General features: G+C 39.2%; 1 protein-coding gene across 1 annotated transcript; it reads right to left on the reverse strand.

Moving 5' to 3' along the window:
* Positions 1–213: 213 nt before the first annotated feature.
* Positions 214–26,254, reverse strand: ASPM (assembly factor for spindle microtubules). Its single transcript, XM_068140894.1, has 24 exons — positions 25,895–26,254; positions 23,625–23,768; positions 21,877–23,239; positions 19,925–20,026; positions 19,047–19,193; positions 17,944–18,189; positions 17,722–17,789; positions 17,066–17,207; positions 16,857–16,987; positions 16,025–16,200; positions 15,764–15,909; positions 15,600–15,685; positions 14,077–14,292; positions 13,305–13,521; positions 13,066–13,211; positions 12,838–12,966; positions 11,315–11,509; positions 5,228–9,850; positions 4,032–4,223; positions 3,413–3,605; positions 2,794–2,948; positions 1,962–2,138; positions 823–992; positions 214–717 (listed from the first exon to the last, which is right to left on the reverse strand). The coding sequence occupies exons 1-24, from the start codon at positions 26,201–26,203 to the stop codon at positions 612–614; spliced, it is 9,579 nt and encodes a 3,192-aa protein (XP_067996995.1). The 5' UTR covers positions 26,204–26,254; the 3' UTR covers positions 214–611.

Below are 26,254 nucleotides of genomic sequence, written 5' to 3' on the forward strand. Positions count from 1 at the left end.
AATTGCCTGTGAGAAGAAACCAGCACCAACCTCTCCAGAACCTCCTTTCAGGTAGTTGTAGAGAGCAATGAGGTCTCCCCTCAGCCTCCTCTTCTCCAAACTAACCATTCCCAGCTCCTTCAGTCACTCTTCATAAGATTTATTCTCTGGGCCTTTCACAGCTTCCTTGCCCTCCTCTGCACTTGCTCCAGAAACAGTAGCCAGTGTGGAAATGCAGACTATTCATCCCTTCCTACCTGTATCTCTCCAGATGAGATGAGTCCATGTCACTGTCCCACAAACAACTACTTTAAAAAGAATTTTACACTATTTATTCAGAGTGGGGCATACAATCCCATTTACAAAACTCACAGTCGTGCAGTAACAACACATTACTGCACTATCAAAATTTCCAGTGCATATGATTTTATTGTACAATCACTTTCTGTAGTAGTACAAAATAGTATTTCCAAAGCTGTATACAATACCAAAAAAGTTACAGAAATGTTAATTGCAATTTAAAAATACATTTTCAAGGGTAGCTTGACACTTTTCTGCTTTATTTTAAAGCCATTTAGCTGTCTACTACCTACTTGCTATACAAATACATTTTCATATACATTATGTAGATGTCAGTAGTAAGCAATACCAAGTGTATCCATCACCATTATAATTGCTTGCAGAGGATCCACAATTTCTTGCATGCTGTCTTTCCTCAAAACCCAGTCTGGTTTAATTCTGTGAAAATATTTAGTAGTTTGTCATTAAAATATACTGCTGAGGGGTGGGGAATAGGGGAGGAAAAAAAAGGAAAAAAGAGATGCCTAATTTTCAAACTCTTACCTTGAAACCATTTTTATTCTTAGAGGAGTTACTGGTATGAAGAAGGGTCCACTTAAACTGTTTGTTTTCTGCTTCATGAGTTCTCTCTCTGCATCTGCTCTGTGCTTGCGAGCTGTAAGTTTATAGATGCTTTGGAGGCAAGAAACAGCTCGGGGCATGCTTCGGATTGCCTGAGAAAAGGTGAAAATGTACATGGTTAATACTGCACATCTAAAAGAGGCTTTAAAAAAATAAATAAAGAAAGAAACCAGTTTAATTCAAGGGAAACAGAAAGTTTCTAATTAAAGCTGAACTTCTGCCCACAAATACAGTGAAACCATTTTCAAGACAGCAGACTTACAAGTCGGTGATCTCATGTTTTCAACACACTTAACTGGTGTGTGATGTAAAAGCATGCATTTCCCGAGATCTCACAAGTCAGATTTCACTAATTTTGCCTTACAACCAATTTTCACATGTAATCAACATAAGCCTTCAGTGACTGGTACAGAGGTAAAGGAGTGTTTGTACCTATCTTGATAACTATGAAAGAATAATGCAATTGCCAGAGGTGGCCGAATGACTTGTGCTTGTATCTGGTGAATAAACAGCTAATTAATTTATAGCACAGGCTGCCCCAATAACCTTATCAGGGATTATAGCAATAAGCATGAACAAAGAAATCTTCAGAAACAATCTGTTACAATAGTGTACATCAACAGAAAATCATAGACAATTGTATTGCCGTTGTTAATGACAACGAAGATCTTAAACTTTATCAGAAAAGCAACAGTAAACTGTTGAATGAAAATTAATCCAAGTGGCAACCAAACTGTACCTAATGCTAAACTATTGATAGAAAACCCTATGGGAAGCAGGAACTGCAATATCATAATCTTGCAAAGACTGCAGGATCAGAACCTCAGGATCTTATTGAATAGCTCAGGGTGACCAGGGTATAGAAAGTACAAAATGGTGACTGTTTTCAGCATCTCAGAAATACATATTTTAAAATCAGGATTTAATCATAATTAGCATTACAGCCATAATAGGTATGGTGGAGAGGGAGAGAAAAAAAAAAAAAAAAAATTAAAAACATCACCAAGACATGCAAGAAAAGAATGTTGCATCACATTAAACCAAAATCATTAAAGTCTTACCAAAGCTCTTTTTGAGTCCTTTGAAAGGATGGCCAACAAGCAACAGGTTTTTGTGAATATGCTTCCTCCTTTCTCTGAAATTTTGTCCCCTGCTTTCCCCCTGTATATTTGCAGTAAGTCTAGCAATGTATCTATAGAATGCTCCACATCATAAACTGCTTGAGTGGTTTTTTCACACTGTTATACAAGAAACAGACAGGACATTATATAGACAGATCTTTAGAATCTTTCAGGTTAGAAGAAAAAAGCAAAATCCATTTTCCATGCATTTAAACAGAAAATTAAATTACATTAAGCTCAGAGAAATTTTAAAATAAAAATAAAGCCTAAATGTTACTTTTTTCCCTCCTAAACCAAAAATCTAAGACTTTGAATACAGATGTCTATAGGATGGAAAACGAGTGTTTGATACTACATTAATATCATCCTTGCTATATGTGCGAAGGCCATTATGAGAAGGTGACAATACAGTGGGGCAGGATCAGGCCATCCCTTTCAATATTGCATTTTGTATCACTTTATGTACTATTTCATTGGTGACATTATTATTCCTGTTTACTTTTTCTCTTTGTGCTGGTCTATTAAACACTCCTTATCTCAGCTTACAGGGTTTTGCTTTTTCCTTCCCATCTTACTGGAAGGTGAGGGGTCAGTTGTGTGAGTGGCTCAATTGCTGGCTGGGTCTGTATCATGACAGTTAAAATTGAGAAACAGTTTTGGTTTTGTTTGGGTTTGTTGTTGCTGTTTTTAATTTTATCATGGAATTTTGTGGATAAATAAGTCATATATAACCTACAGCTTATAAAGCTGAAAAAGCAAATACTAAAGTTACCTTTGAAACATTAAGGAGAACTTGAACTGAGTATCTGATCACATCCATACACGGAACACTCCGGTTGCAACTTCGGATCAGACTGAAGATAGAATAGATTGCTCTGCTCTGGGCCATATTTGCACAACAGAGTGGAGACAGCCTGGTAGACACCTCTATAATGATTAAAGAAAATAAACAAAACCTCTGAAGCTCAAGCAATTTAATTAAAAAGTAAGATAAAACCCCAGTTGGCAAGTGCAAAGAAGTAAAAAGTGCAATTACTGGTTAAAACAAGTATTTCTAAACCAACAGTTTTAATACTTCAGACTAAAAATTCAGTAGACAAAACAATCCATGGACATAATATAGATTAACAGTAATTATAACTGACTTAAGTAAGGCATAGTATTACTAGGAGTGCCAGGAAATCTGAGCAATCATACTGGATTTCCTTTCTCTACATAACCCTTTCAACATTCCTCTTAAATCAATAAACCGATTTTAGCCCAGAAGAAACCATTCACATATTGCAGCCACACAGAAAGCGTAAACATCATTATGAAGTCTTCTCAGCTGAAAAATACCCAGTTTCTACCAGGTCAAAAATCTATGTGATAAAATGAAACAAAATACTGACCTAGATGCTTTAATGCTGTGAGAATATAAGAGAAATCTTTGTATTTTAGAAGGTAGTCAATAGCAGTTGCAGTTCTGTTGCACAATTTGTTTTCTTCTCTGCTCTTTTCATTAGCCTTTTGTAAACGATGTCTCAAAGCTTTCATTTTTGCTGTGTCATTGCTCTTCCTCCAAGAATATCCTCTCCATAATGCCTATAGAAAAGGAATTCCACAAAGTGAAAAAAAAAAAAAAAGTTGTCAGCAAGAGACAAGAGAACTTCCCTTACTTTTGCAAATCAATTTTACAAGTCTGATGAAGCATTTACTTACCTTGGTTATTAATTCTTAAATAATTACCACTCAGTGTTTAATCTTCCAAATACTGCATTTGCTAGACAGAAGACCAAAACACACACCCATATGCACCCCACCTAAGTCACCACAACCAGTATCTACCTACTTAACGATCTGTTTGCATTTAGCTTTGATGTCTAAACTGAAGCTGACTTGGATTGCAGTTTAACTGAGAAACTCACCAACCACAACAAACATTTTCCCTCTCCCCAAAAGCCCGTGAGAGAAAAAAGGAAAAGGTAGTGATTTTTTTTAAATTGTAGTTTTCTTACAAGAAGTTTGTACCTGAAATTTCGTTATTCCGACTGCAAATCTCTTCCTGCGCCTGCAGACAAGGAATCTCCGTACGTTGCGCTGGATGATGGCTGCTGCGTGGTTTCTGCGGCTCAGCCAGCCCCGAATTGTGCGCTGTAATTGAATGAGCCTTTGGTAATCTCTCTGAAATCTTCTCTGTTGCATTTTCGCTCGGAACCATCTCTGTGTAAAATTAAAATACATTTCTAAAGATGTTTTCCCTAAAGTCTCTTTTCCCATCCTCAACAAGCATTGACAATAACTGCACAACTATTTTAACATGAGCTTTGAGAGATATAGGCATTATAAATATCTCCAGTACTCATGTAACCATCATGACACACCTCTGATTGGCTTTGGGGTAGCTGAAATGCAAGACAGCAAAATGAAATCTTAAGCAGTAGTAGTCAGGGAAGCACTCCGAGTAGAGTAGGAGTAGAGTATTTTCGGTTAGAAGTGACCCACAAGGCCAAGTGACAGGTCCTGCACTTGGGTCACAACAACTCCATGGTAAGCTACAGAGTTGGGGATGTGTGGTTGGAAAGATGGAAGTTGGAGAGGGACCTGGGGCTTTTGATTGACAGGCGACTGACTGTGAATCAGCAGTGTGTCAAGGCGGCCAGGAAACCCAGTGGCATCCTGGCTTGTATTAGAAACACTGTGGCCAGCAGGAACCTTGTACTCAGCACTGGTGAGACCACACCTTAAGTATCATGTTCAGGCTTGGGGCCCTCACACTTTAAGAAGGATACTGAAGGGCAACAGGGGCAGAAAAGGGCAACAAGGCTTGTGAAGGGCTTGGAACACATGACCTACAAAAAAATGTCTGAGGGAGCTGGGGTTGTTCAGTCTAAAGAAGATGAAGCTGAGAGGAGACCTCATCACTCTCTACAACTACTGAAGGTAAGTTGGAGAGAGGAGGAGGCAGCCTCTTCTCTTTATTGCCCTCCTGAGATGCATTCAAGGACCCAAACACCCTTCTTAAATTTCATGGCCCAGAATTAGACAGAAATCAAGGTGAAGCTGCACCACCAGCAGGAAAATCACCTCTTTTGACCATCTGGTCATGCTGATTTTGAGGCACCTCAGTATGTTCTCCTCAAACATACAACTTTAAAGTGCTGCTTTGCAAGAACAGCAATCTTAAACCCCACGCCCCAAAACCATTACTCCACATTCAAAATTACCTGAATTTTTATTGTATTTTCTTTAATTCTGTGAAACCTCTTCTTTTCAAGGAATCCTCTGACTCTGGCCTGCACGATGATAATTCTCTTCCTTGTCTGTAAGTAAGTTGTTCTTTGGTCTTTCACAGCCAGGTGAGATCGGTACCATCGTTGTAAGACAAGAGCTGCTTTTCTGTACCTTGTATACTGTGCTTTAGCTTTATACATTAAGTAATAGGTTTGTAATGTAGTAGCTGCTGTTCTAAGTTGAAGGAATTTTCTACGCTGCACAGCCATCTGAAGAAAAGCCTGAATCTTTCTGGCAGCTCGCATTTGCCTTGCTATTTTTCTCGCTTTCATGCCACGGAAGGCAGACTGAATAATTACTATTGCATGTCTTTGAGCGAAATACTGTTTCTGCAAACGAGCGTTGAGACATGTTCTGTACCACCTCTGAATAGCAACTGCTGAACTGCGAAGCAATTTATAGCGAGCCCTCATCCTTTGGCATCGGAACATTGACTGGATCCTTATTGCTGCTGCCTTCTTCTTGAGAAAACGCCTCCTCTCGACACACATTTGTAGGAACGCCTGTATGCGCCGTGCAGCAGTCCTGCTTTTATACAGCTGCCTGGCTTTTTTAGCACGGAAAGAGGCCTGAAGGCAAATTACTGCTTTTTTCATTTGTGCATAGTTTTCCATGTCAGCCTCCTTGGCCATTTTGGCTCTGAATCTTTGCTGTATGACTCTGGCAGCCCAGCAGAGCCGCTTGTAATGCCTGCGTTGCAGATACATGCGATAGCTGGACTGGATTCTAGTCGCCGAGGCCTGCATCACTTGCAGCTTCTGTCGCTCCTTCATGCCTCTATACGATGCTTGAATCACAATGGCAGAACACTTCATTGTCAGATATTCCTTGCGCTGATCCTTCCCTTTCACGTAAGATCTATAGTAGCACTGTATAACAATAGCTGCAGTTCTCATGTTTTGATAGGACCTTCTATCCCTGTGCATTTTGTAGGCCGACTGTATCCTACTGGCAGCTAAATGCATGCGCTCAATATTCTTCCGCACCCTGATGCCTCTGTACACTGCCTGTACACATATAGTTGCTCTGCGAAGAGAAAGATACTCCAAAGTATGCTGCCTTGTCAGGATCAAAGCTCTATATCTTCTCTGAAAAACAAGAGTAGCTGCTTTGAGAGAGAGATACCTTTGATGTTCTCTAAAGGCTTTAAAATTTTTCTGAACAACAACAGCAGCTTGGTGCATTGCTTGATGTCGTTTTTTTGCCTGCATGTCTCGAAAAGCCCTCTGAATACAAATTGCTGCTTTCCTTAATGCAGTGTAATGCTGTACTGTGATTTTCCTTAGGTTATTTGCTCTGTATCTCTTCTGTATTACCTGGGCTGCCCACTGCACTTTTCTGTAATAGCAGTATTGCCTATACATTCGGTAGTTTCTCTGTATTGTAAGTGCTGCCTCATGTCTTTTCCTCAAGAAGCACCTTGTTTTCATTCCTCTATAGGCAGCCTGAAGAACCATAACAGAAGCGTACAGTTTTAAGTATCTTTCTCTCACACGCTTCCCTTCCCTGTAAGCACGGTAACGTTGCTGTATGATTACTGAAGCAAGTCTGAGAGCTTGATAAGAAACGTAAGTTTTATGCATTCTTAACATGGCTTGAATAACTGTAGCAGCTTGATGCTTCTGCTGCATTTTTTTCCTTACCACAAAGCCTCTATAAGCAGACTGTATGATAATAGCAGCATGGAGGAAAGAAAGATACTCCTGACGTTGAAGTTTTGCTACTTTTGTTGCTCTGTATCTTCTCTGAATTACAATAGCAGCTGTCTTAATGGAAAGAAAATGTTTTCTTTTGAGGAAAGCTCTAAATCTGCTTTGAATAAGCACAGCTGATTCTCCCATAGCTCTTAGAAGTTGCCTTGCCTTCATACCACGGAATGCAGCCTGGATCTGAAGTGCAGCACTTCTGATAACCATGTAGTTGTGAACTTGTCTATCTCTCTCCTTACAAGCACGGAACCACTGCTGAATCTGCCTAGTTGCCAGCAACAATCTTCTGAAATCCCGCTGTTGTCTGTGCATTCGATAGTAGGACTGTATTACTGTTGCTGACCGATGCATGGTTTTTAAGTCTTGACGGACCTTCATGCCTCTACAGGCAGCTTGGAGGAGAAGAACAGATTTCTTGAGTTCTGAGTACTTTTCACGTTGTATTTTGCCTAAACAAAATGCTCTGTATTGTCTTTGTATCATAATTGCTGCTATTCTCATTGCCTGGTATTTTACGCTCATGCGATGCATCCTGAACGTGGCTTGGATACTAACAGCTGCTTGATGCATACCGTGAATTTGCTGTCTAACCCTTACAGCTCTATAAATCGCCTGAATTTTGACTGTGGCTTTTTTCAAGGCCAAGTATTTTTGCCTTTGACGTTTAGCACAAATAATTGCACGATAATGCCTTTGAACTACTATAGCTGCAGATCTAAGTCTTTTGTAGTCCTTTCTAACCAGGTAAGATTTGAAGGCAGCTTGTATAACTGTAGCAGCTTTGTTTAGTTTGCCCAATTGTTTCCTCACGGTCATCCCACGGTAAGCAGACTGCAAGACTAACACAGCTGCCTTTGTTTTTAGATAAATTGCTTGTTGGGTTTTTTTCCTACGGTAAGCTCTGAAGTATTTTTGAATCACTAGTGTGGCTTGCCTTAGTTTCTTGTATTTCATTTGATTTACATGCATTCTGTAATAGGACTGAATAACTGTTGCAAGATTATGTTTCTTTTGAACTTCTTTTCTCACCATTTTCCCTCTCCACATTGCCTGAAGACACACTACAGAGTTACGCAGCTGAACATATTCTCGCCGTTGTTTCTGGCCTACAAGAGTGGCTCTGTAATGCTTTTGGATAGTTAGCACAGCATGTTTCATAAGCCTGAATTTTTTTAGAGCCAGGAATTTTCTGAAGGCAGACTGTATCTTAACAGCAGCAACATGATGTCTTCGAATCTGCTTTCGCACCTTCCAGCCACGAAACACTGCTTGTAAAGAAAGTGCTGCTTCTTTTGTCATTAAAAAGTTCAGCCTTTGTCTGTTACCAGTCTTACAAGCTCTGTACCATCTCTGAATCACACAGCAGGCCTGAACCATTGCCCTATATTTCGTTCTTGCAGCATAAGCTCTAAAAGCAGTCTGAATTGCAATAGCAGCTCTGTATTCAAGCTCGAGTGTTTTGCGTGCTTTATAACCCCTGTAGGCTGCCTGTAAGCACACCACTGCTTTTCTAACTTGCAGGAACTTTTGCCTCTGACACAGCTGTTTTTTGTATGCACGATAGCGTTTTTGAATGACAATGGCAGCACTGTAGATGCTTAAATAACGTTGCCTGTCCCTTTTCATTCTGTAGCATGCCTGGAGAAACACTACAGTCTTCCTCCACCTTTGTATTTGTTTCCTAACAAGAAAACCTCGAGCTACAGCTTGGATTCTTATGGAAGCTTCCTTTAGTTTCCTATAATCTTCTTTAAGTTGAAGAGCGTATCTGTGAGATCGATACCTTCGCTGGACGTAGAGTGTTGCCTCCCTCAATGTACAATAACGCTGACGAGCCTGCCTCATCCTCACAAAAGCTTGAATCTTCACTGTTGCATTTTTCAAGATTTTAAATCTCTTCTGGACAACATAAGCACGGTAACTTGACTGAATTTTTATCACAGCTCTCAGTGTGCGAGCCTCCTTCCTAGCTGCCATTCCTCTGTAGGCAGACTGCAGGACAACAGTGGCCAGACGCAGCCTCTGGAAAGAAGCAGCTGCTCTTTTGGAAGCGACATGGGCCCTATACCGGCTTTGAATTACAGAAGCAGCACGTTTTATCTCTTTGTATCTTTTTACTTGTTGGTATTTTCTCACATGTGACTGCAATGTGGCAACAGATTTTTTTAATTTTAGAAATCTTAGTTGCTCTTTTCTCATTCTCCACAGTGACTGAAGAACACGAACTGCTTTTGTTTGTCTGTATAGTTTGCGTGCCTTCATGCCTCTAAAAGCAGCCTGCAGAACTATTACTGCTGCACGCTTTTGCAAGTAGTGCTCTCTTTCAATTTTCCCTAGCCTGTAAGCTCTGTAATACTGCTGAATTACCACTGTCTTTGCCCTAAGTTCCTGGTAAACAAGTCTGGCCAGCTGACATCTGTACCAAGCCTGAATTTTGATAATACTTTGCTTCATAGTGAGATACTGCTTCAGATCTCTGTGCATCCTATACCAAGACTGTATGACAAGGGCAGCTCTGTTTCTTTTAGCCTGTTTTGAGGATTGCCATTTTCGGAAGTAAGTCTGAAGCACTAAAGTTGCTTTAATTTTCTGTTGAATTTTGTAATTTCTCCATCTTCTGAATGCAGACTGAATAGTGAGTACTGAAGACTTTAAGGTTTTGTATCTTTGCCGATCTTTCTTTGCCAACTTGGATGCACGCAGATGACTCTGAATGGTGATAGTAGCCCAAAGAATTCGTTTATATGCAGCAACACACTTCACCATTCTTACCCTTGCTTGTACAAAAATAACATAGTATTTCAGCCGTAAATATTTTTTCCTAGCTGAGTATCTCCTCCAATAAGCCTGCAGGAAAAGAGAAACAATTTACTTTTGTTAAATTTGAGAACCACCAAACTCAGATTAGAACTTTATTCCTACTTAATCCCTAGGAAGGAAGACCAGATATCAATGTAAAAAAACCCAAAAGCCAAATTCCATGAATTACTGCTTTTTACAGTATCACAGTATAACTAAGGTTGGAAGAGACCTCGAGGATCATTGAGTCCAACCTATAAGCATAGACCTCATGACTAGACCATGGCACCAAGTGCCACGTCCAATCCCCTCTTGAACACCTCCAGGGACGGTGACTCCACCACCTCCCTGGGCAGCCCATTCCAATGATGAACGACTCACTCGGTGAAGAACTTTCTCTTCACCTCGAGTCTAAACCTCCCCTGGCGCAGCTTGAGACTGTGTCCCCCTGTTCTGGTGCTGGTTGCCTGGGAGAAGAGACCAACCCCCTCCCAGCTACAACCACCTTTCAGGTAGTTGTAGAGGGCAATGAGGTCTCCCCTGAGCCTTCTCTTCTGCCGGCTAAACAATCCCAGCTCCCTCAGCCTCTCCTCGTAGGGCTTGTGTTCAAGCCCTTTCACCAGCCTTGTTGCCCTTCTCTGGACACATTCAAGTGTTTTGATGTCCTTCTTAAACTGAGGGGCCCAGAACTGGACACAGTATTGAAGGTGCGGCCTAACCAATGCAGAGTACAGGGGCACAATGACTTCCCTGCTCCTGCTGGCCACACTATTCCTAATGCAGGCCAGGATGCCATTGGCCCTCTTGGCCACCTGGGCACACTGCCGGCTCATATTCAGGTGGCTATCAATCAGTACCCCCAGGTCCCTCTCTGTTTGGGAGCTCTCCAGGCACTCCGACCCCAGCCTGTAGCTCTGCATGGGATTGCTGTAGCCGAAGTGCAGCACTCGGCACTTGGACTTGTTAAATGACATCCCATTGGATTCTGCCCATCTGTCCAGTCTGTCAAGGTCCCTCTGCAGAGCCTTTATACCCTCTAACTGACTAACATCTGCCTACAGGGGTTATAAAGCATGCAAAGCATTTTCACTTCTAAATTGGCCCTGGCAACAAAAGATTTGCTTTTAAACTACTGGAAAAATCAGTAATTCTTTAATCTCCATTCTATAAAGTCTTAAGAATAGAATATTTAGCCTTAGGTAATAGTGAGGAGAATACCTTGAAGGAACCGAATTAACTGCCCAATTACTAATTGGTAACTAATGTTTGCCATTCTGAATGTGCCCACTGCAGGTGTCATAACACTAGGAGAACAGTTGTTAATTTTTTTTTTTAGGAAACATTTGACATTTCTCTCAAGGAAAGTTACTAATACATCTCAAAAGACCAAGAAAAAGTATTACACTTCCATGAAGACATCAGTTCCTGCAAGCAGAACAAATGACCCTACGCAAGCCTTTACAGGTTTCAGAAGGTTTCTTTGCTTTGTAGTGTCACTTTAGGTTGTATTACCTGAATGACTGTGGCAGATTCATTTCTGGCTTCCTCCAGTTTTGTCTTTTTCAGATTTAAAAAAGTCATCCTGGCTAAGTATCTTCTCCAGTGCTTCTGGATGAAAACTGCTGCTTTCACTTTCTTTAGGGCACGCCGATGAGACAAGAAGTTTACTGCAGCATTTTGAATTACCCGAGCAGCTCTGTCTCGCTCCTACAAAGAATGCATTTTCACTGAATCAGTAGGACTGAAATTTTCATTCGCATTTTTGATTTATTAAAATAACTGGCTAAAGCAATCTCATAAAAAATAGGCTTGTTGATACCACAACTTTCTTTAGTAAAATAGTTTTCCTTATTTCACCTCTGAGTTTGTTGTAAAAGGGTAGGATCATATAAGTCTGCATCCCCCATCTCCATGCTACTTCCTCTTTGATACTCCATTTTTCAGTATTCTTAAGGCAGTCATTTTTAAGCTCAGTTTTACTTTTTAGTCATAGGTTTAAGGTATCCTTACTAATGGAGCACATCAGAATGCTTCCTAACTCTAATAAAATAATAAGTGTATAGTCATGTCAGCCATATCCATGTAGCCGACACACCAAACAGTGTTTATACAGTAACCCAGAGACTGCAGAAACAAACTGATGTAGGTCAAAGTAAAAAGCAACTAACAAAAGGTAACACAACAACATTTAGATAACCTGGTCAGAATCCTCCTACTAGCTTATCCTACCACAGGGCAAAGTATATATGCACATACTGTACAATTAAATAATGCCTGCAATGTTCATAGGTTTTGGTAACTCCCTGTCCCCCATTAAAATCTTAAAAAATACTTATTTTAAAACAGTTATGAAAGGAATGTTTTACCATCATCAAGGTTGTGTAATTTTCATAAAGAAACTGGGTATGAAAAACCTACATTATGGATTCTTAGAATAGTTCACTTGAAAACTGTTCCAACATGGAACAGCATGCCTCTCAGACAGCAGTGGCATTTATCAACCTTAACATTGTCGTGGTTTTAAAACCATCACAAGATTTGGTATAACTACCAGAAAAGCAAGAAACAAAATATCCAAACTCACGAGCTTCAGTTTAAAACACTAGAAAAGTTTAGCTCCTGAACAAAAAAAGTAAATTCATGTAGAATTTTAAATTACTCTTTTAATGTTGTAGACACTATTAGAAATTTAAAATAAACTACTCCCTTTTTTGTTTTAAAGGAAGCACTGCAAATATTTTATATTTGAAGTGTTGGGGAAAAGACTTAAGGAATGACATGCCACAATCAGAACACAGAAGAAAGAGCAATAGGCTTTTAGCAAATGTAATTACTTCAGAATAGTCTAAAATGAAAGTGGGTTTTAGTAGATTACACCAAGATAGATATCTATTTGAATAGCAAAAATGGTACCCATTAATTAAAATGCCAATGCCATTCTAATAAAATTGCATCATGCAAATAGTAAATCTATATATATTCTCTATTTAGTATTTCTCAAAGTAGAAGCTGTACGTTGTACAGGTGAAGAGTACCTGAGCAAGTTTCTGTTCCCTTTTCAGCCTGTAATTCCTCCAAGCAGACTGAATTAATCGTGCGGCCCGAGTTTCTTGCCGAAGATCTAGAAGTCGCGAACACAGAAACGATAGGTAGGTAATAACCACCTATGTAAACACAGAACACAGCAAGTTAAGGGCTGTACAGAAGACAACATATTCACAAGAGATCAGCACATGTTTCCATCAGCTGTAAGGGCTTTCTACCTTCTCATCAGGAATTGTATTTGACATGTCTGAGTGATGAATCATTGCTGGTATTCCACCTAGGTCAGAAACTGCAGTGTTGATCAGCTGAAAGTTTTTCCTTTCATTGTCCAAGAGTTCCTTGTATAGGACTGAGGCAGTTAGAGCTTTGCAAAGAGAAAAATGTTTGTCAGATCAAGTTTTGCATACAAAAAACATATTTAACGTGAACTTCTGTGCATAAAAAAACAACAACTCACTTTGGTCAACATTTTCTTCCATAACATTTAGAGAAGTATCAGACTCCGAAGAGAATGAGGAGGAAGAGTTCAATCCCACTGTATGAGTTCTTGAGCATTCTACTGTTTGAGTTGTACGTTGGCACACAGCTTCCAAAGGCACATAACATGGATGATAATGATGAATCAAATGACATAATACTCTACCATCTGAGAAACACACTGTGAAGTTTTCCACCTGTTAAAATACAGCAAGACGCAAGTTCCTTGAATTGTTGTTACCAGTCCATTGGAATAAACTGGATATGGAATTCATTATCTCATACCTCTGAAAGTACCAAGTGCAATTTTTTTTGACCAAAAAATGTTTATGTGGCTTCCTTTGAACACTCACTGTGTAGTGACACACAGCTGTGAGAAACCAGAAACAAAAAGATGTGAATCACTACACAGTGAATCTCCAAGGCAAACATTTGAGAAAACAAATAGAAAGCAATCTTTATAAGAGCAATCTTCATGGATGCCCTTTCACTGTTCTATTCTACCCTTCAGAAAAACTGTTACTGTATTCTAATCAGAGAAATTTTGCTCAAATTTGTTTAACGAAAGCTGCATCTAAACACAAAAGGTGGCTATTTCGAGTCAAATTGAACAAAGCCCAGAAGGATATTTAAAACTAATTATTGCTGGCTGCCACTATGTATTTGATAGTTTGAAGAGTCCTGCTTTATGAAGAATAAGCATGTTTACAACAGCAAAGGATGCATTTGCTGTAATGTACACAAAAGTTTACCTTGATATTGTAAAATCCACAAACAGCATTAACCCATGCCATCAGCAGCTTCATATTTTCACTGTAACTTTGAGGTGAAGAGTTACTACTATCATCATCTTGTACTTTGCATTTTGAAGTAGTCTTGAGAGCACCCAGTTGTGTTTTCTTCTTGTGTGCATTCTTTAAAAACTCAATTTCTTCTTTTAGCTGCTCCACGTTAAGAAAAACATCCACCTGTTAGAAAGAATAAAAACAACCAAAACTTTATTTACATCAACAGTTGTGCATTACAGCAGCTGAATGCAGAAACTTTAGATAACAGTATTTAAAAGAGAAACTACTCTCACTACTTAGCAGTACCTGCCACACTGAATCAGTGGATAACCTGCATTTGCCAGCAGAAATGGCAGTGTCTGCTCCCAACTGCTTCAGATAAAATAACCTAACCCACATTCCCACTGTTCTGCATAAAACAGTGACTTCATTAGTTAATATTTGGAGGAAACAGGGAAATTCCCTGAAATAGACTGTGTAATTTCACTGTACTTTCGGAGGAAACAACAACTTCAGAGTCTTGCCTGAGTTTCTGAGTCCACGCACCACTCGTTTAAAGAATTCTGAGAGGACTTTATCTGGTGTGATAGTGTGAAAAGATTTGGAGAGCAAGTAGCATATCCAAATGGCTTAGATAAAGCCATTGCTCACTGAAATTGTTTCTTTGATCAAAAGCAACACAAACAGAACCCACACATCAGGAAAATTAACTGGAGAAAGGTAACTGCTCGATACTGTCAGAGTAGTTAATAAACTGTTTATTTCCTTGTAGCTTTTTGATAGTTAATTGTATTTATATTAATGTCTACTTACTGGAGCACTCCATCTGAACTTGCATCTTATTTTACCTTTCATATTTCCTTCCAAACATATTTGTCAACTGGATATTTATTTTCAATAGACTACCCAACTCAAGTTAACTCCTCAAACAGTCTTAAGAAATATTTTTGCGTCCCTCTATTTCTGTTTGGTTTTGTTTGTTTGATTTCCCTGGAGCTTTGAAATGCCATTGCGGTAATGCCTACAAAATCTTCATTCCTGTTTCAAGAATGTTTCTTCAAATTGACTGTTTCAGGCAAATGGGAAAGTGGAAGAGATGTAACTTCAGACCTTACTCTACTATCATCTACCAGTTTAACCCCAAAATGTCCTTTTCAGTAAGAGCTTACCAGCATTTTGAGATCAACAGTATTTTAATTATCAATTCTGCTGTCATAACACAAACTCAAAAGTTGTTTTTTTTTCTTTTAAAGTAATTGTATGAATGCATCCAAGAAGCAGCACAGTTAAAATGTTATCTAAACTGTATTGTTACTTAACAGTTATCAAACTTGGGTAAAATCTGCAAGGCACCTTGCACATACAAATTAGATCATTTCACAGTCTAAAATTTGATTAGTAGAGGCTTTCACAGACAACAGATGTTCCTGAAAGAATGGCATTTTCATTATAGCTCATCTGTAGCTAGCTAATTAATTGAGTAGTACCTGGAAGGCAAAGACAATTTTCCACAGGAGTGCTAATGTTCGTTCTCTGTGTCTGTCCACAATGTCCCTGGAGTCAATTGAAGCACCTATCAAATAAATCACAGAATTAAAGTATGCACAAGTGTCTTGATGCACTTAGAATGACCGTGATTTCTAGAGCTTACCATTTTCATCTTTCAGGTTAATTCCTCGCTCTTTAAGGACATTAAGAACAATGTCAACATTATGCATCTTCTGCAGACGACTTATTGCAGGAACTCTCAGTTGTTTTGAAAGATTCCAATTTTTGGTGAGAAGTTCCATTGTTCTCCTAGCAAAGGGAATTTCAGTTTAATTTCTCAGCCAAGCCCATAGAGAGCAATATATAAAAAGAAAAAAAAATATTAAAAAAATATAAAATTCACAATAATTCTGTATCAACGCACACAAGACGAATGCCGCATTGTAAGTCCACAGCCAGATTTGTTACAGCAAAATCAAATTCATCAAGTGGAGTTTGAACATGACTGACAGGTAGTCCTAAGTAACCAAGATGACGGGAGAGGTCACCTTCACCACTCAGGAAGTCCCGAGAAAATGCAAGCAGAAGGTCTTTGCTAGCCTGAACGAAAAGAACAACAATAAAAAGAGGATAATCTTAACGCTACAATGTTTATCAAGCAGAAAACATTCTTTATGCTCTTTCCCCCAAACTGCATGAAACATCTCTCTGTTAATATTTAAATTATTTTTAAAAATTTCTTTTTAGCCAGTTCACACAGCTTTAGTTTTCATTGTACCCGGCCAACATGTCACTGAAAGCACCACCAAATTCAGGATGGTTTTTTCATCCATCTGCTTACATAATACAAACTCAAGAAAAGTTATTTTAGTAGACTATAACATATTTATTAATCAAAGCCTCTGCTTGACAGCTGTTGCAGTCTCTTATCACAACAAAACAGCAAAACAAACAGAAAAGCCTAAACTGACTAGGCACTTTAAGATCAGCTGCAGTATACTAGACATTTAAAAACAATGCAGGAGCTTTGGAGTCCTTCCTACAGGACCAACACTCCAAAATTTTCTTAGGAATTTATTTACATGACCATGACATGACCTGGAGAGAATGTTCATGCAAAAGGATGCACAGCCAAGACTTGTTAAACAAAAGTACACCAGGCTTACAATAACAGCAAAAATTAAAAGTTTTAAAGAATGTCTACAATGAGTCTTAAGACAATATTGAACAGACACATTAACTCACAGCCCTCTTACCTTGAACTCTGCATCTTTACAAAAGAGGCAAGGGTCATGGTCAATTATTCTGGATCTTTTGGCACAATCCAGAAAGCAAACTAACAGCAGCAATTTTTTCAGTGTGAATTTTGACAAAGCTTCTTCATGACCTAAAAAGATATAACCCATTAAGTGACAGCTCAAAAATTAAGTGCTAAAAATACGCTGGGTTTGGAAGTAGTAATTACCTTCTCTGTAAAGGTGAGGCACAGTGGGATGTCTGTATTCAGCAGCAATGTCAGGGTTCCAAAGCAAGCGATTATGGATAAATAGTGCTAAACCCATAACATCACTATTATTCTCCAAAGGTATCAGTTCTCCATAGACAGCCTAATATGCAAGAAGGGAGAAAACCAGCAGAATTATTAAAACTTACCACACACATGAAGAGGTTTTTCTGAATAACAGACATTACTGAATGTCGGAAGCAGAACATGGTAGTCTCTAAATATCAGGGTTTATTTCAAATCAGTCACTGAAAGAAATTTCAGAAGATTCAACCTCATTTCAAAACATGCATGATCATCTGCAACTGAGGAATCAGTGAGGAACTTCCTTAAGACAACCACATTTTTGTCTAGTTTAGTAAAAGGTGAAACTGATAGGAAATTGCTTATGTGCTGCTGGGTCAGAGAGTTAAACTTCCACTTTTCCTCAAGAAAATATTTTCCTTTTAAATAAGCAGTTTTAAAGCATGTCTGTTGTAGTAATTTAAGAGATGAAAACATGCTGTAACTGAATTTAATATACTTGATTTAGTAAAACAGAAAAATGCAGACACACTCACAACATCTATTAAAACAGAAAAATCCCTCTCATTATAAACCATAAATACTGCACTTACTTCCAAACCTATACGCAGCCACAAAGGGTTGTAAGATAAAAGCCAGCTGAGGACTTTCTGCCTCTCTCCTGCAAAAAAGCATTTTGTAATATTACAACCAGCAAACTCTTCACATGACAGCAGAAATTTATATCAACCAACTTCAAGATCAATCTAGTGTGTGCATAATCCCTTTTTTGTATTTGCAAGAAAAGGGAAGATGCAAAGTTTTAGTATTCTTACCTACATCTTTCCAGAGGTGTCTGTCTTTACGAACTAGCAAATGTTTATTTTCAATCTCAACTTCCAGCTTCTTAATTGCTTTAACCATTGTTTCAGATGTGAACAGACGGCAAGCATCACGCCGCAATTTATTCAGCTTACGGTGAACTGTGTAAGCTTTTAGAGATGCTTCATCTTTGGTTGGTGCTCTACAAACACTGGCCTTATGAAGGTTCTCTTCTCCCAAGATAAGAGCAGCTGCATTTACTGTTTAAACACATACAAAAACTAAGCATTTACATCTCAAATAAAAGTAGCTTTGCTTACTTCATTTACTTTTTTCTGCTCAAGTCCATATTTTGTTATTTTTCTCCAGACTAAATGACCTTATTCCTCAGGAAAGCTTATCAGCTATCACACTAAACACACGTTGTCAAATACATATTTATATATATAAAAGTCAAATATTTAATAGAATACTTATTTTCATAAGCAAGCAGTGACAGGAATTCAGTTTTAAGATCAAAATATGATCTTCAAATTTTTAGATTAAAACTAAAGAGAGAGGAAAAATTACATTACCATCATCTTACTAAAATGACAGATACCACATATTTCACCTCACAACACCCACTGAGGAGAGCTGCAGTAGCGCATTCCAGTGTGTATTTGTTATTTGTTACAAAGCACACTTCCCGTTCAGGTGTGTGGTATGCTGTGCTTGGCACAAGGAAATGCACCATCCATATTTATCACAAGGGGAAAACACAATTCTGAAAAGGGCTAGATGGCTATAAGATTCATCAGGGATGAACAGCACCATCTCCAATGTAAGAACTGCTTTTGGTTTAGCATATTCTGCATTTTCTAGCGTAACAGCCACTGAAACATATGACCACATATTTGGTTTATGATTATGGCAGTGTGAAGAAGGTGAAAAGGTAATCACAGGTGATACATACAAATTGAAAATTCAAAATCTGCTCTTACCTAAGAGCTTCATGTTACACAAATTAAAGTGACAAATCAAGGCTAGCCATTAAGATAGTACTACTATTCACTGATATTAATAAAGTACACTACAAAATGTTTAAAGGACAAGGTGAAAATTCTTGCACTCTTACTTTGTGAAGTATTTGTTTTCACACTGAAGTCATCAGGGGTAAGGACAAAATTTAACCACCAGGTGAAACCTCGTTGCTGCTTCTCCTTCCAACGTTCATCATAAAACACATTTTTAGCAGCAAAAGGCATTGGGTGCCTAGGGATGACTTAAAAACAAAGGAAAAAAGTCTCTGCAGTTCTTGAAATGTCTGATAACCAATATACATTTCATAGTGGGAAGGATTAACATTTGATACTTCATTTGGATCTACAGGACACATACACAAAAAAAAGTAGATTGTTAAAATCTTCAATGAATTGCAAATCAGCCACCATTAAATAAATTTAAGCCACAAACCATGGATTAAATACATTAAAGTGGTGAATTCAGGCCATTTGCAATGCACATCTTGGAGCAAATCAAAGCTGAGCAGGATTACAACCAGGAAGAACCATTTTAAGAATGAGTTTTCAGCTCAGATGGACTCAGTATTATTAACTTGCAAAATTAGTATCTTTTTGGTCAGAAATTTTCTCTTCTAAGGTACTGTGTTATTATAGTAAAACATTTTCAGATATGGAAGCAGTATTTCACTGATAACCATCAGTCAGCTGGGAACATCTCTGTAATGTAGTTTTTACATTTACAGGCAAAACTTGAAGAAAGCAACATTCAACTTCAGCTGGCTGTGTCTTGCTATGAATTTTCTTATGAGTAGTCAAAATGGAATGCAAGAAGTTACATATATTTTTCTACTAGGTACTGTTTCATTGCTGGGACAATCTTCTATTTCGTCTCAATTCCAACCACTTAAGTCTTACCAATCCCTAGCACAACAGCAATTGTGACATTCAGTTTGGTGTGTGGTCTTTTACAGAATGTTAGAAGTTTGCCTACCTGTTTTCAGTGGTTTCACAAGTGTCAGATGAGCCTGAGCCAATCCAGGGATGGGTTTACTAATTCTGTTGGTAGTTTTAGATGCCTTCTGAAGTGAAGAACCTACAAGCATTAACACAAATGTGTCAGTGGAAGTCAATGTTCTCATCACTAGAAAGCATGGAACCAGAGTAATTAACCATGAACCCATACAAATTACCAATGACCTCCTGTTGATAGAAAAAGTTAAGCAAACCAGCTTGACTACAATTAAGAGGGAAAAATAAAGAATTACTATTGTGTTTCACAGTTCTTCCATACACTAAGGAAACGTAGTGTTACCAATTTTTGCTAGAAAAACTAAGCTAAAACAAACACAAAGCTAATTCCCTAGAAGATATGGAAGTGTGTATTCTATAAACACCTGGGGTAAGAGGTATAAATTTTAAGGCTTGATTCACTTCTTTCCATCAGTTAGATTGCACACTACATTGGCACACATTTCAGAGCAGCCTAGTTTGTGTTAATCAAGGCACTACCTACCAGGTGTTATTCATCCCATAGCAGTGGAATGTAAATAAAACACAGAGGAAAAAACGGAGATCTAGGCTTTATGAACTCAGAGTATAGAAATTACACGCTTTTAGGACAATTTTATGTTGACAGTACATGAAGGATTTAAAAAGTCTGCTGCTGCAGACAGACTATAGCTGCTGCCTGACACTAATAAAATGGTACGTTAGAAAAAGAGAAAGAGATGGAGATCACAAGTTACAGGCTGCACTCCCCTGCTTAGCTGCTGATGTAGTTTTCCCTAGAACATTCACTTCTAGAAGAACTCATTCCAATTTCTCATGCATTTCTAATAAATTTTAAATACATTTTGACAACTTTAAGTTGGGTCTCAAGTGAATTAAGTTAATAAAGGGCATTTCAAAGTTAACTTTCAGTAATAAAGTGTTATTTTTTTTTTATGAAGCCTAAGCAACATCATCTGCATGACTAGGATAACAGGCTACATTTCTCAGGAAAAACTGTCAAGAGTCACTCCAAGTTATCATAATTTGTTTTTCACCACTAGGATTAAGCAATAGTAAAGTAATTTTGGACTCTCAGAACACTTTCTTGTCCAGCCCATCTATGGACGGGCTTAATGAATTAATAGAAATAACCTGGCAGAGGACACAACTTTTCTCACTGCACAGTAACAGTGGAGGTGTGTTATCTTTTTACATAGAATGACTGAAAAGCTTGAAATCAAAATGCATTACCAAAAGCTCCAAATCACATCTAGATCATGGCACAGACCACCTGAACCATGGCAAATTTTTTGTTACACTGCAGACGCTGCATGAGAAGTCTGCAAATGAAATGCTTCTTTCAGACCCTCATAATTTTTTGTATTCCAGAGCATGTAACAACTAGAAAACCAAAACTACGCTGAAATACAGTAAGTCACCACCTTCGGATCTTCAAGCAATAAAGTACTAGAAAACAGTAAAAGCAGAAAGACATATACAAGGCTGACAACAAAGCCAATTACAGAGAATAAAAAGCGGGCTGAGTGAATGAGACTTACAAACTACACATTCAAAACCACCTGACAACAGCAACCCAACCAAATGTGCAACATGGTAAGTGTACACGTGACAGAAGTTTTGTGGAATGAACAAACTTTTAATAAATTTGAATTACATATGGGCTCTGCTACAGAACTGGCACATACTTCACCTGTTACTGCCACTAACAAGGTTTATGAAAGGATAAAGTAAAATTTGGTGCCAACTGCACAACCAAAATTGATGCACTTTTCAAATTGTTAGAATGCAGATAGCATCTAACAAATAGGAAAGGCCACACTTCAGAGAGATTAAATGTTCCTGACTCTTGTTAAGAGGTTTAGTTTGCTTTCTCTAGATTTCTTAGTCAAAGGCATCTTTAAGAAAGTGGCAAATGAAGGAAGTGATGCTCACCAGCTTTCTTTCTTTGCCCTGCTCTCACTCGGTTGGTGGGTTTGAAGGCTGATGAACTCGTAGTAGGATGTTTCTGACTGTCCATGATAGATGTGTGAGTTCTTTTTCTCTCCACTTCTTCCACATTCACTGGAGCTGTCTCTCTACTGTTTGCTACGAATACTTCACTCTTCCTCTTACGACACAGAGTAGTTGATTCAGTAGGAGATGGATTTACTTTCTCATTGTGATGCTTATTTTCAGCTGTAACAGGACCTATAACTGGAAGGCACCTAAAAATGTCTGCTTTTGTGTGCAGTGGTGCCATGGTATCACATCCCATTATTGCTTTACTAAGGCATTTCTTAGATTTCAGCTGGAGGGTTTCCGGTCTTTTTCCTTCAGCAGCACCAGGCTTATTTTTTATGACAGTAGCAGAAAGAATTGGACGCTTTTTGGGTTGCTCTCTCCTAGAAGAATTGCAAGTCTGAAATGCTTCTGTAGAAGGAAGCCTGAAGTGATTTTCTTTGGGTTTATCACAACGAAGCACCTGTGACTCCACATTATGCACCTCAAGGGCTTTGCTTAAATTGCATTCTATATGAACATACGTTTCTGTCTCTACATCTCCATTTTTCTTCCATTTTGAGGGTAGGATTCTCTTCACAACATAAGTCTCTGTAGTAGAAGATACCAAAGGTACCTCAACTTTAGGAGTCTTTGATTGTTTATCTGACAAGAGGTCTTTCACAAACTGGTCAGGTGAAAGAATTGGAACAGGCTGCTCTGTTACACCTATATCCACTTGATAAGTGCCATTTACGAAAGAATCTGGACTTAAAAATTTCCTTGTACTTAAAACAGGCACAGATGCTGTGTGTTCTGGAGTGCAAACGGGTGAGAGCGTACAATTAAGAACTGGTTCGCTGTCTGAAATTGGCAGTTGCTCTAAACCAGTAGAGCTGTATGCACATCCAGATTTTAATTCATTATGTTCACTAATGCATTTATTGACATTACAGCTGTCTATTTCAGGCAATAGCTCCTCATTTACAATGACAGCAATATCCGAGAATGTAGTGGACCTTCTCATTTTAAGTGGTGTGCAAACAGTATTACGATGTTCTTCCAGCACTGGTGCAATAGGAGATAGTGGCAATTTATTTTCTGAGCCAACAAAAGAGTCATTTCCTGGGGATACATTGTTTTGCATTGTGTTCTGATTTTCACATGGCTGAAGTGGGCTTCTGAGTCCATCCACCTTCTGGGAAACTTGAAAGGTTTTATTATTAACCTTTTTAATATTCCATGTACTTCTTTTAACTTTTATTGAGGCAGATGATTCTGAAGAGCCTTTCTTTTTTGTATTAACCCAAAGACTCCTCTGAAAAGGAACCATAAATAAAAGTTAGCAGGCTGGTTTTCTACTTTTTTTTTTTTTTTTGGTGTAAAACTCAGTATTAGTTGTATATTCATTCAAAATCTAAAGTACTCTAAAAAGAAATCTTAATTCTGGAATTCACCAGAAGTTATTCCTAGGCTTGAAAACAGTTTTTTAAGTTATCACCTAATTTTGTTCTCCAACCTGTACTGCACCAGTTATCTACTTTCTAACCCAGCTGAGAAATTTTGGGCACAATGGGCTTTCCAGCACACACCATCATTTATCAATTTATCACTCTCCTTCACTGAATTCTATAACAGAAACAATACCTGTGGCAGCAATGCCAAAGCAATAACAGTAAAAAACATAATAAACATACACTCACCTTTTTCTTCAGAGGCTGCTCAGCAACACCCAGGAGCACAGCCTGATGCTTTACAATTCCATTAATAATAAAAGTAACCAGTTCTCTGACTTTTCCTTCTTCTAAGGGTGCCCATGTTACAGAAACAAAGACTTTTTGTCCTGACTATTGAAACAAACAAACAAACAAGTTTAATATCTAGCTCTTAGGTGCAATTATGTAACCTAAAAGTTAATCACAAACCAAACGAGAAATGGTGTACAGAATTAAAATATATTCTGACAAAATGAAATTATAAACAGTTGTTAAATACTTGAATATCAGTTTTCCTCTGACACGTAAATTTAAGCAGCCTCTGAAACTTCTTACCAAAAGGACATATACCTCTTAATGAAAATATAATAGAAAGCAAGCAAGAACGCATATAACGCATAGTACAAAGCACAAGACTCGAGCAGAGTTTAATAGAAAAAAAACAAGATCATTTCTTTTGCACGTATTAACCAAAAAGTCCTCTGAAGTAACCAAAAGAATTCTATTTGGACATTCAGAGATTTTTAGAAACTTCACTTAATCTAAATAAAAGGCTCCATTTTAAAATTATTTTTTAGTCAAACAGCCTGCAAAGATGAGATTTGACAGAATTTAATTAAAAAAAAAAACAAAACTGAAGACATTGCAAATGAACAAGGGCATCGTGTAACTACGTATGGCTTATGCAAAGATTCTTCACACAAAGAGACCTCCACCAAATCATCTGGGGGCTCTGCTAATGGCAACACTAACAGACCAAAGACTGGTTATAACTCCGACAAAAATCAAAGACAGTATGAAAATGACCAATCTCTCGAGCATTTGGAGTTACACTTCCTGAGGCAACGAAAACACACAAGCTAATTTAATGTGTGCTTATACAATCGAGCCGGTCAACAGTGGCTAGTGTTTACTAATTACCACAGGACCTTGTTATTCAAATACTTCACAGTGAGACTCCAACCTGTTTTTATGAGCACGCTTGCAAGAGATACCCAGAGACTTTTATCTCTCCCAATGATTGGAGTCTAGATGAGCAGAGACACCTCTTTGGCCAAACTGCCCTTTTAAAATTCAGCATTGATTGCCTTAGCCACAGTTTATATTTCCTTAAGAATCACAACAATTTATTCCTACATTAAAGCTATCTTTAGTCCTATTGCATCATTATTCACCATGACGAGCAGTGCATTAGCAACCTCTCCACAATACACTCCCATGCCTTTTCTTCCTAAACCACACAGATCCCTTCCAATTTTTTGAGAGGTCATTTTCTAAACACCTGTTATTCTTTTATCTCTGTTTCTAAAACCACAGTCCCTAAGAACAATCAAATATTGTTTTGCACCTTACTGCCAAACCCTCCCTCTTCGGCCAGGGTGTGGATCCTTCGAGGCTGGTGACAGCCCCTAGATCCCGAGGTCCAGCCTTATAAAGCTCCAGCGCTTCCCCCTCAACAGGGACCACAAACACAGCCCGCGAACACCACCCACATCGGGGGTGCAGCTTTAACACTACCGGCTGTCTAAAAACAGGAGGCTACGCGGCCGGGTGAGGCGTGACTGCCTCCGGGGCAGATCGCGCGCCAAGCCGGTAACACTGGAGCGAGCGCAGAGAACGGCAAGGAACCTGCTGAAGGGGCTGGAGAACAAATCTTATGTGGAGCGGCTGCGAGAGCTGGGTCTGTTTAGTTTGGAAAAGAGGAGCCCGAGGGGAGACCTCATTGCTCTCTACAACTACTTGTAAGGACGTTGTAAAGAGGCTGATGCTGGTCTTTTCTCACAGGAAATTAGTGATAGAACAAGAGGGAACGGCCTCAAGATGCCACTTGGGTAGTTTCAGACTGGACAGTAGCAAATTTTCTTTCCCAGCAAGAGTGGTCAAGCATTGGAATGTGCTGCCCAGGGAGGTGGTGGCGTCACCAACACTGGATGCGTTTAAAGGTGGTTTGGATGTGGTGCTTGGGGACATGGTTTAGGGGTGAACCTTGTAGAGTAGGGCTATTGGCTGGACTTGGTGATCCTGAGGGTTTTTTCCAACCTGAATACTTCTGTGATTCTGTAACACCCCTTAGAGGGGCTTTCTCCGCGCTGAAGAACGAGCGCCTCAAGCAGGGAGCGACCCCGTTCCCCTTAACCTCCAGCCCTCCCAACCGCCGTGCACCCCTGCACGCAGGGCATAGCTCGGGGTCTCTTCCGATATCACCCATCCACTCCGCTACTGCTTCCTGCCGGCCCTTCACAGCCCCCGCCCAGTACCTGCACGGAAAAGCAGCGATGCTCAATGCTAAAGCCCTTGGCAGAAGCCGGGAAGCGGTCGACGACCACCTCTACATCCTCGGTGTTGGGGTTGTCGATGGCCAGGAGACGCGTGCGGGAAGCACCAACACGTAGGCTACCGAAGCTGAGGAACGGCGGCCGGGAGAAGTGGCTCAGAACCAGCACTGCGGGGGCTTCGTCTTCATCCTCGTCCTCCTCACCCCCCCGCGCAACCCAGCGCCGCCTCCCATGGCTGGTAGCGGGGCTCATCTCCCATACCGACGCTCCGGAGAAGAACCCCGCAGCCATGCCGGGGCAGAACCCCTAAGCAGGATCAAAACAGGAACCAACAGCAGCTCC

This window comes from Melanerpes formicivorus, unplaced genomic scaffold (genome assembly GCF_026170545.1).
Source record: "Melanerpes formicivorus ecotype bairdi unplaced genomic scaffold, bMelFor1.0.p_v2 SCAF_7, whole genome shotgun sequence".
Taxonomy (NCBI): Eukaryota; Metazoa; Chordata; class Aves; order Piciformes; family Picidae; genus Melanerpes; species Melanerpes formicivorus.

Excerpts from the sequence above, each read along its gene's own strand:
- ASPM (XM_068140894.1), bottom strand. The coding sequence starts at position 26,203 with ATGGCTGCGGGGTTCTTCTCCGGAGCGTCGGTATGGGAGATGAGCCCC. Across the intron at positions 9,851-11,314 it reads AATCTGCCACAGTCATTCAG|GCTTATTGGAGGAGATACTC; the intron begins GTAATACAACCT and ends CTTTTCCTGCAG. Across the intron at positions 4,224-5,227 it reads AAAATACAATAAAAATTCAG|AGATGGTTCCGAGCGAAAAT; the intron begins GTAATTTTGAAT and ends AATTTTACACAG.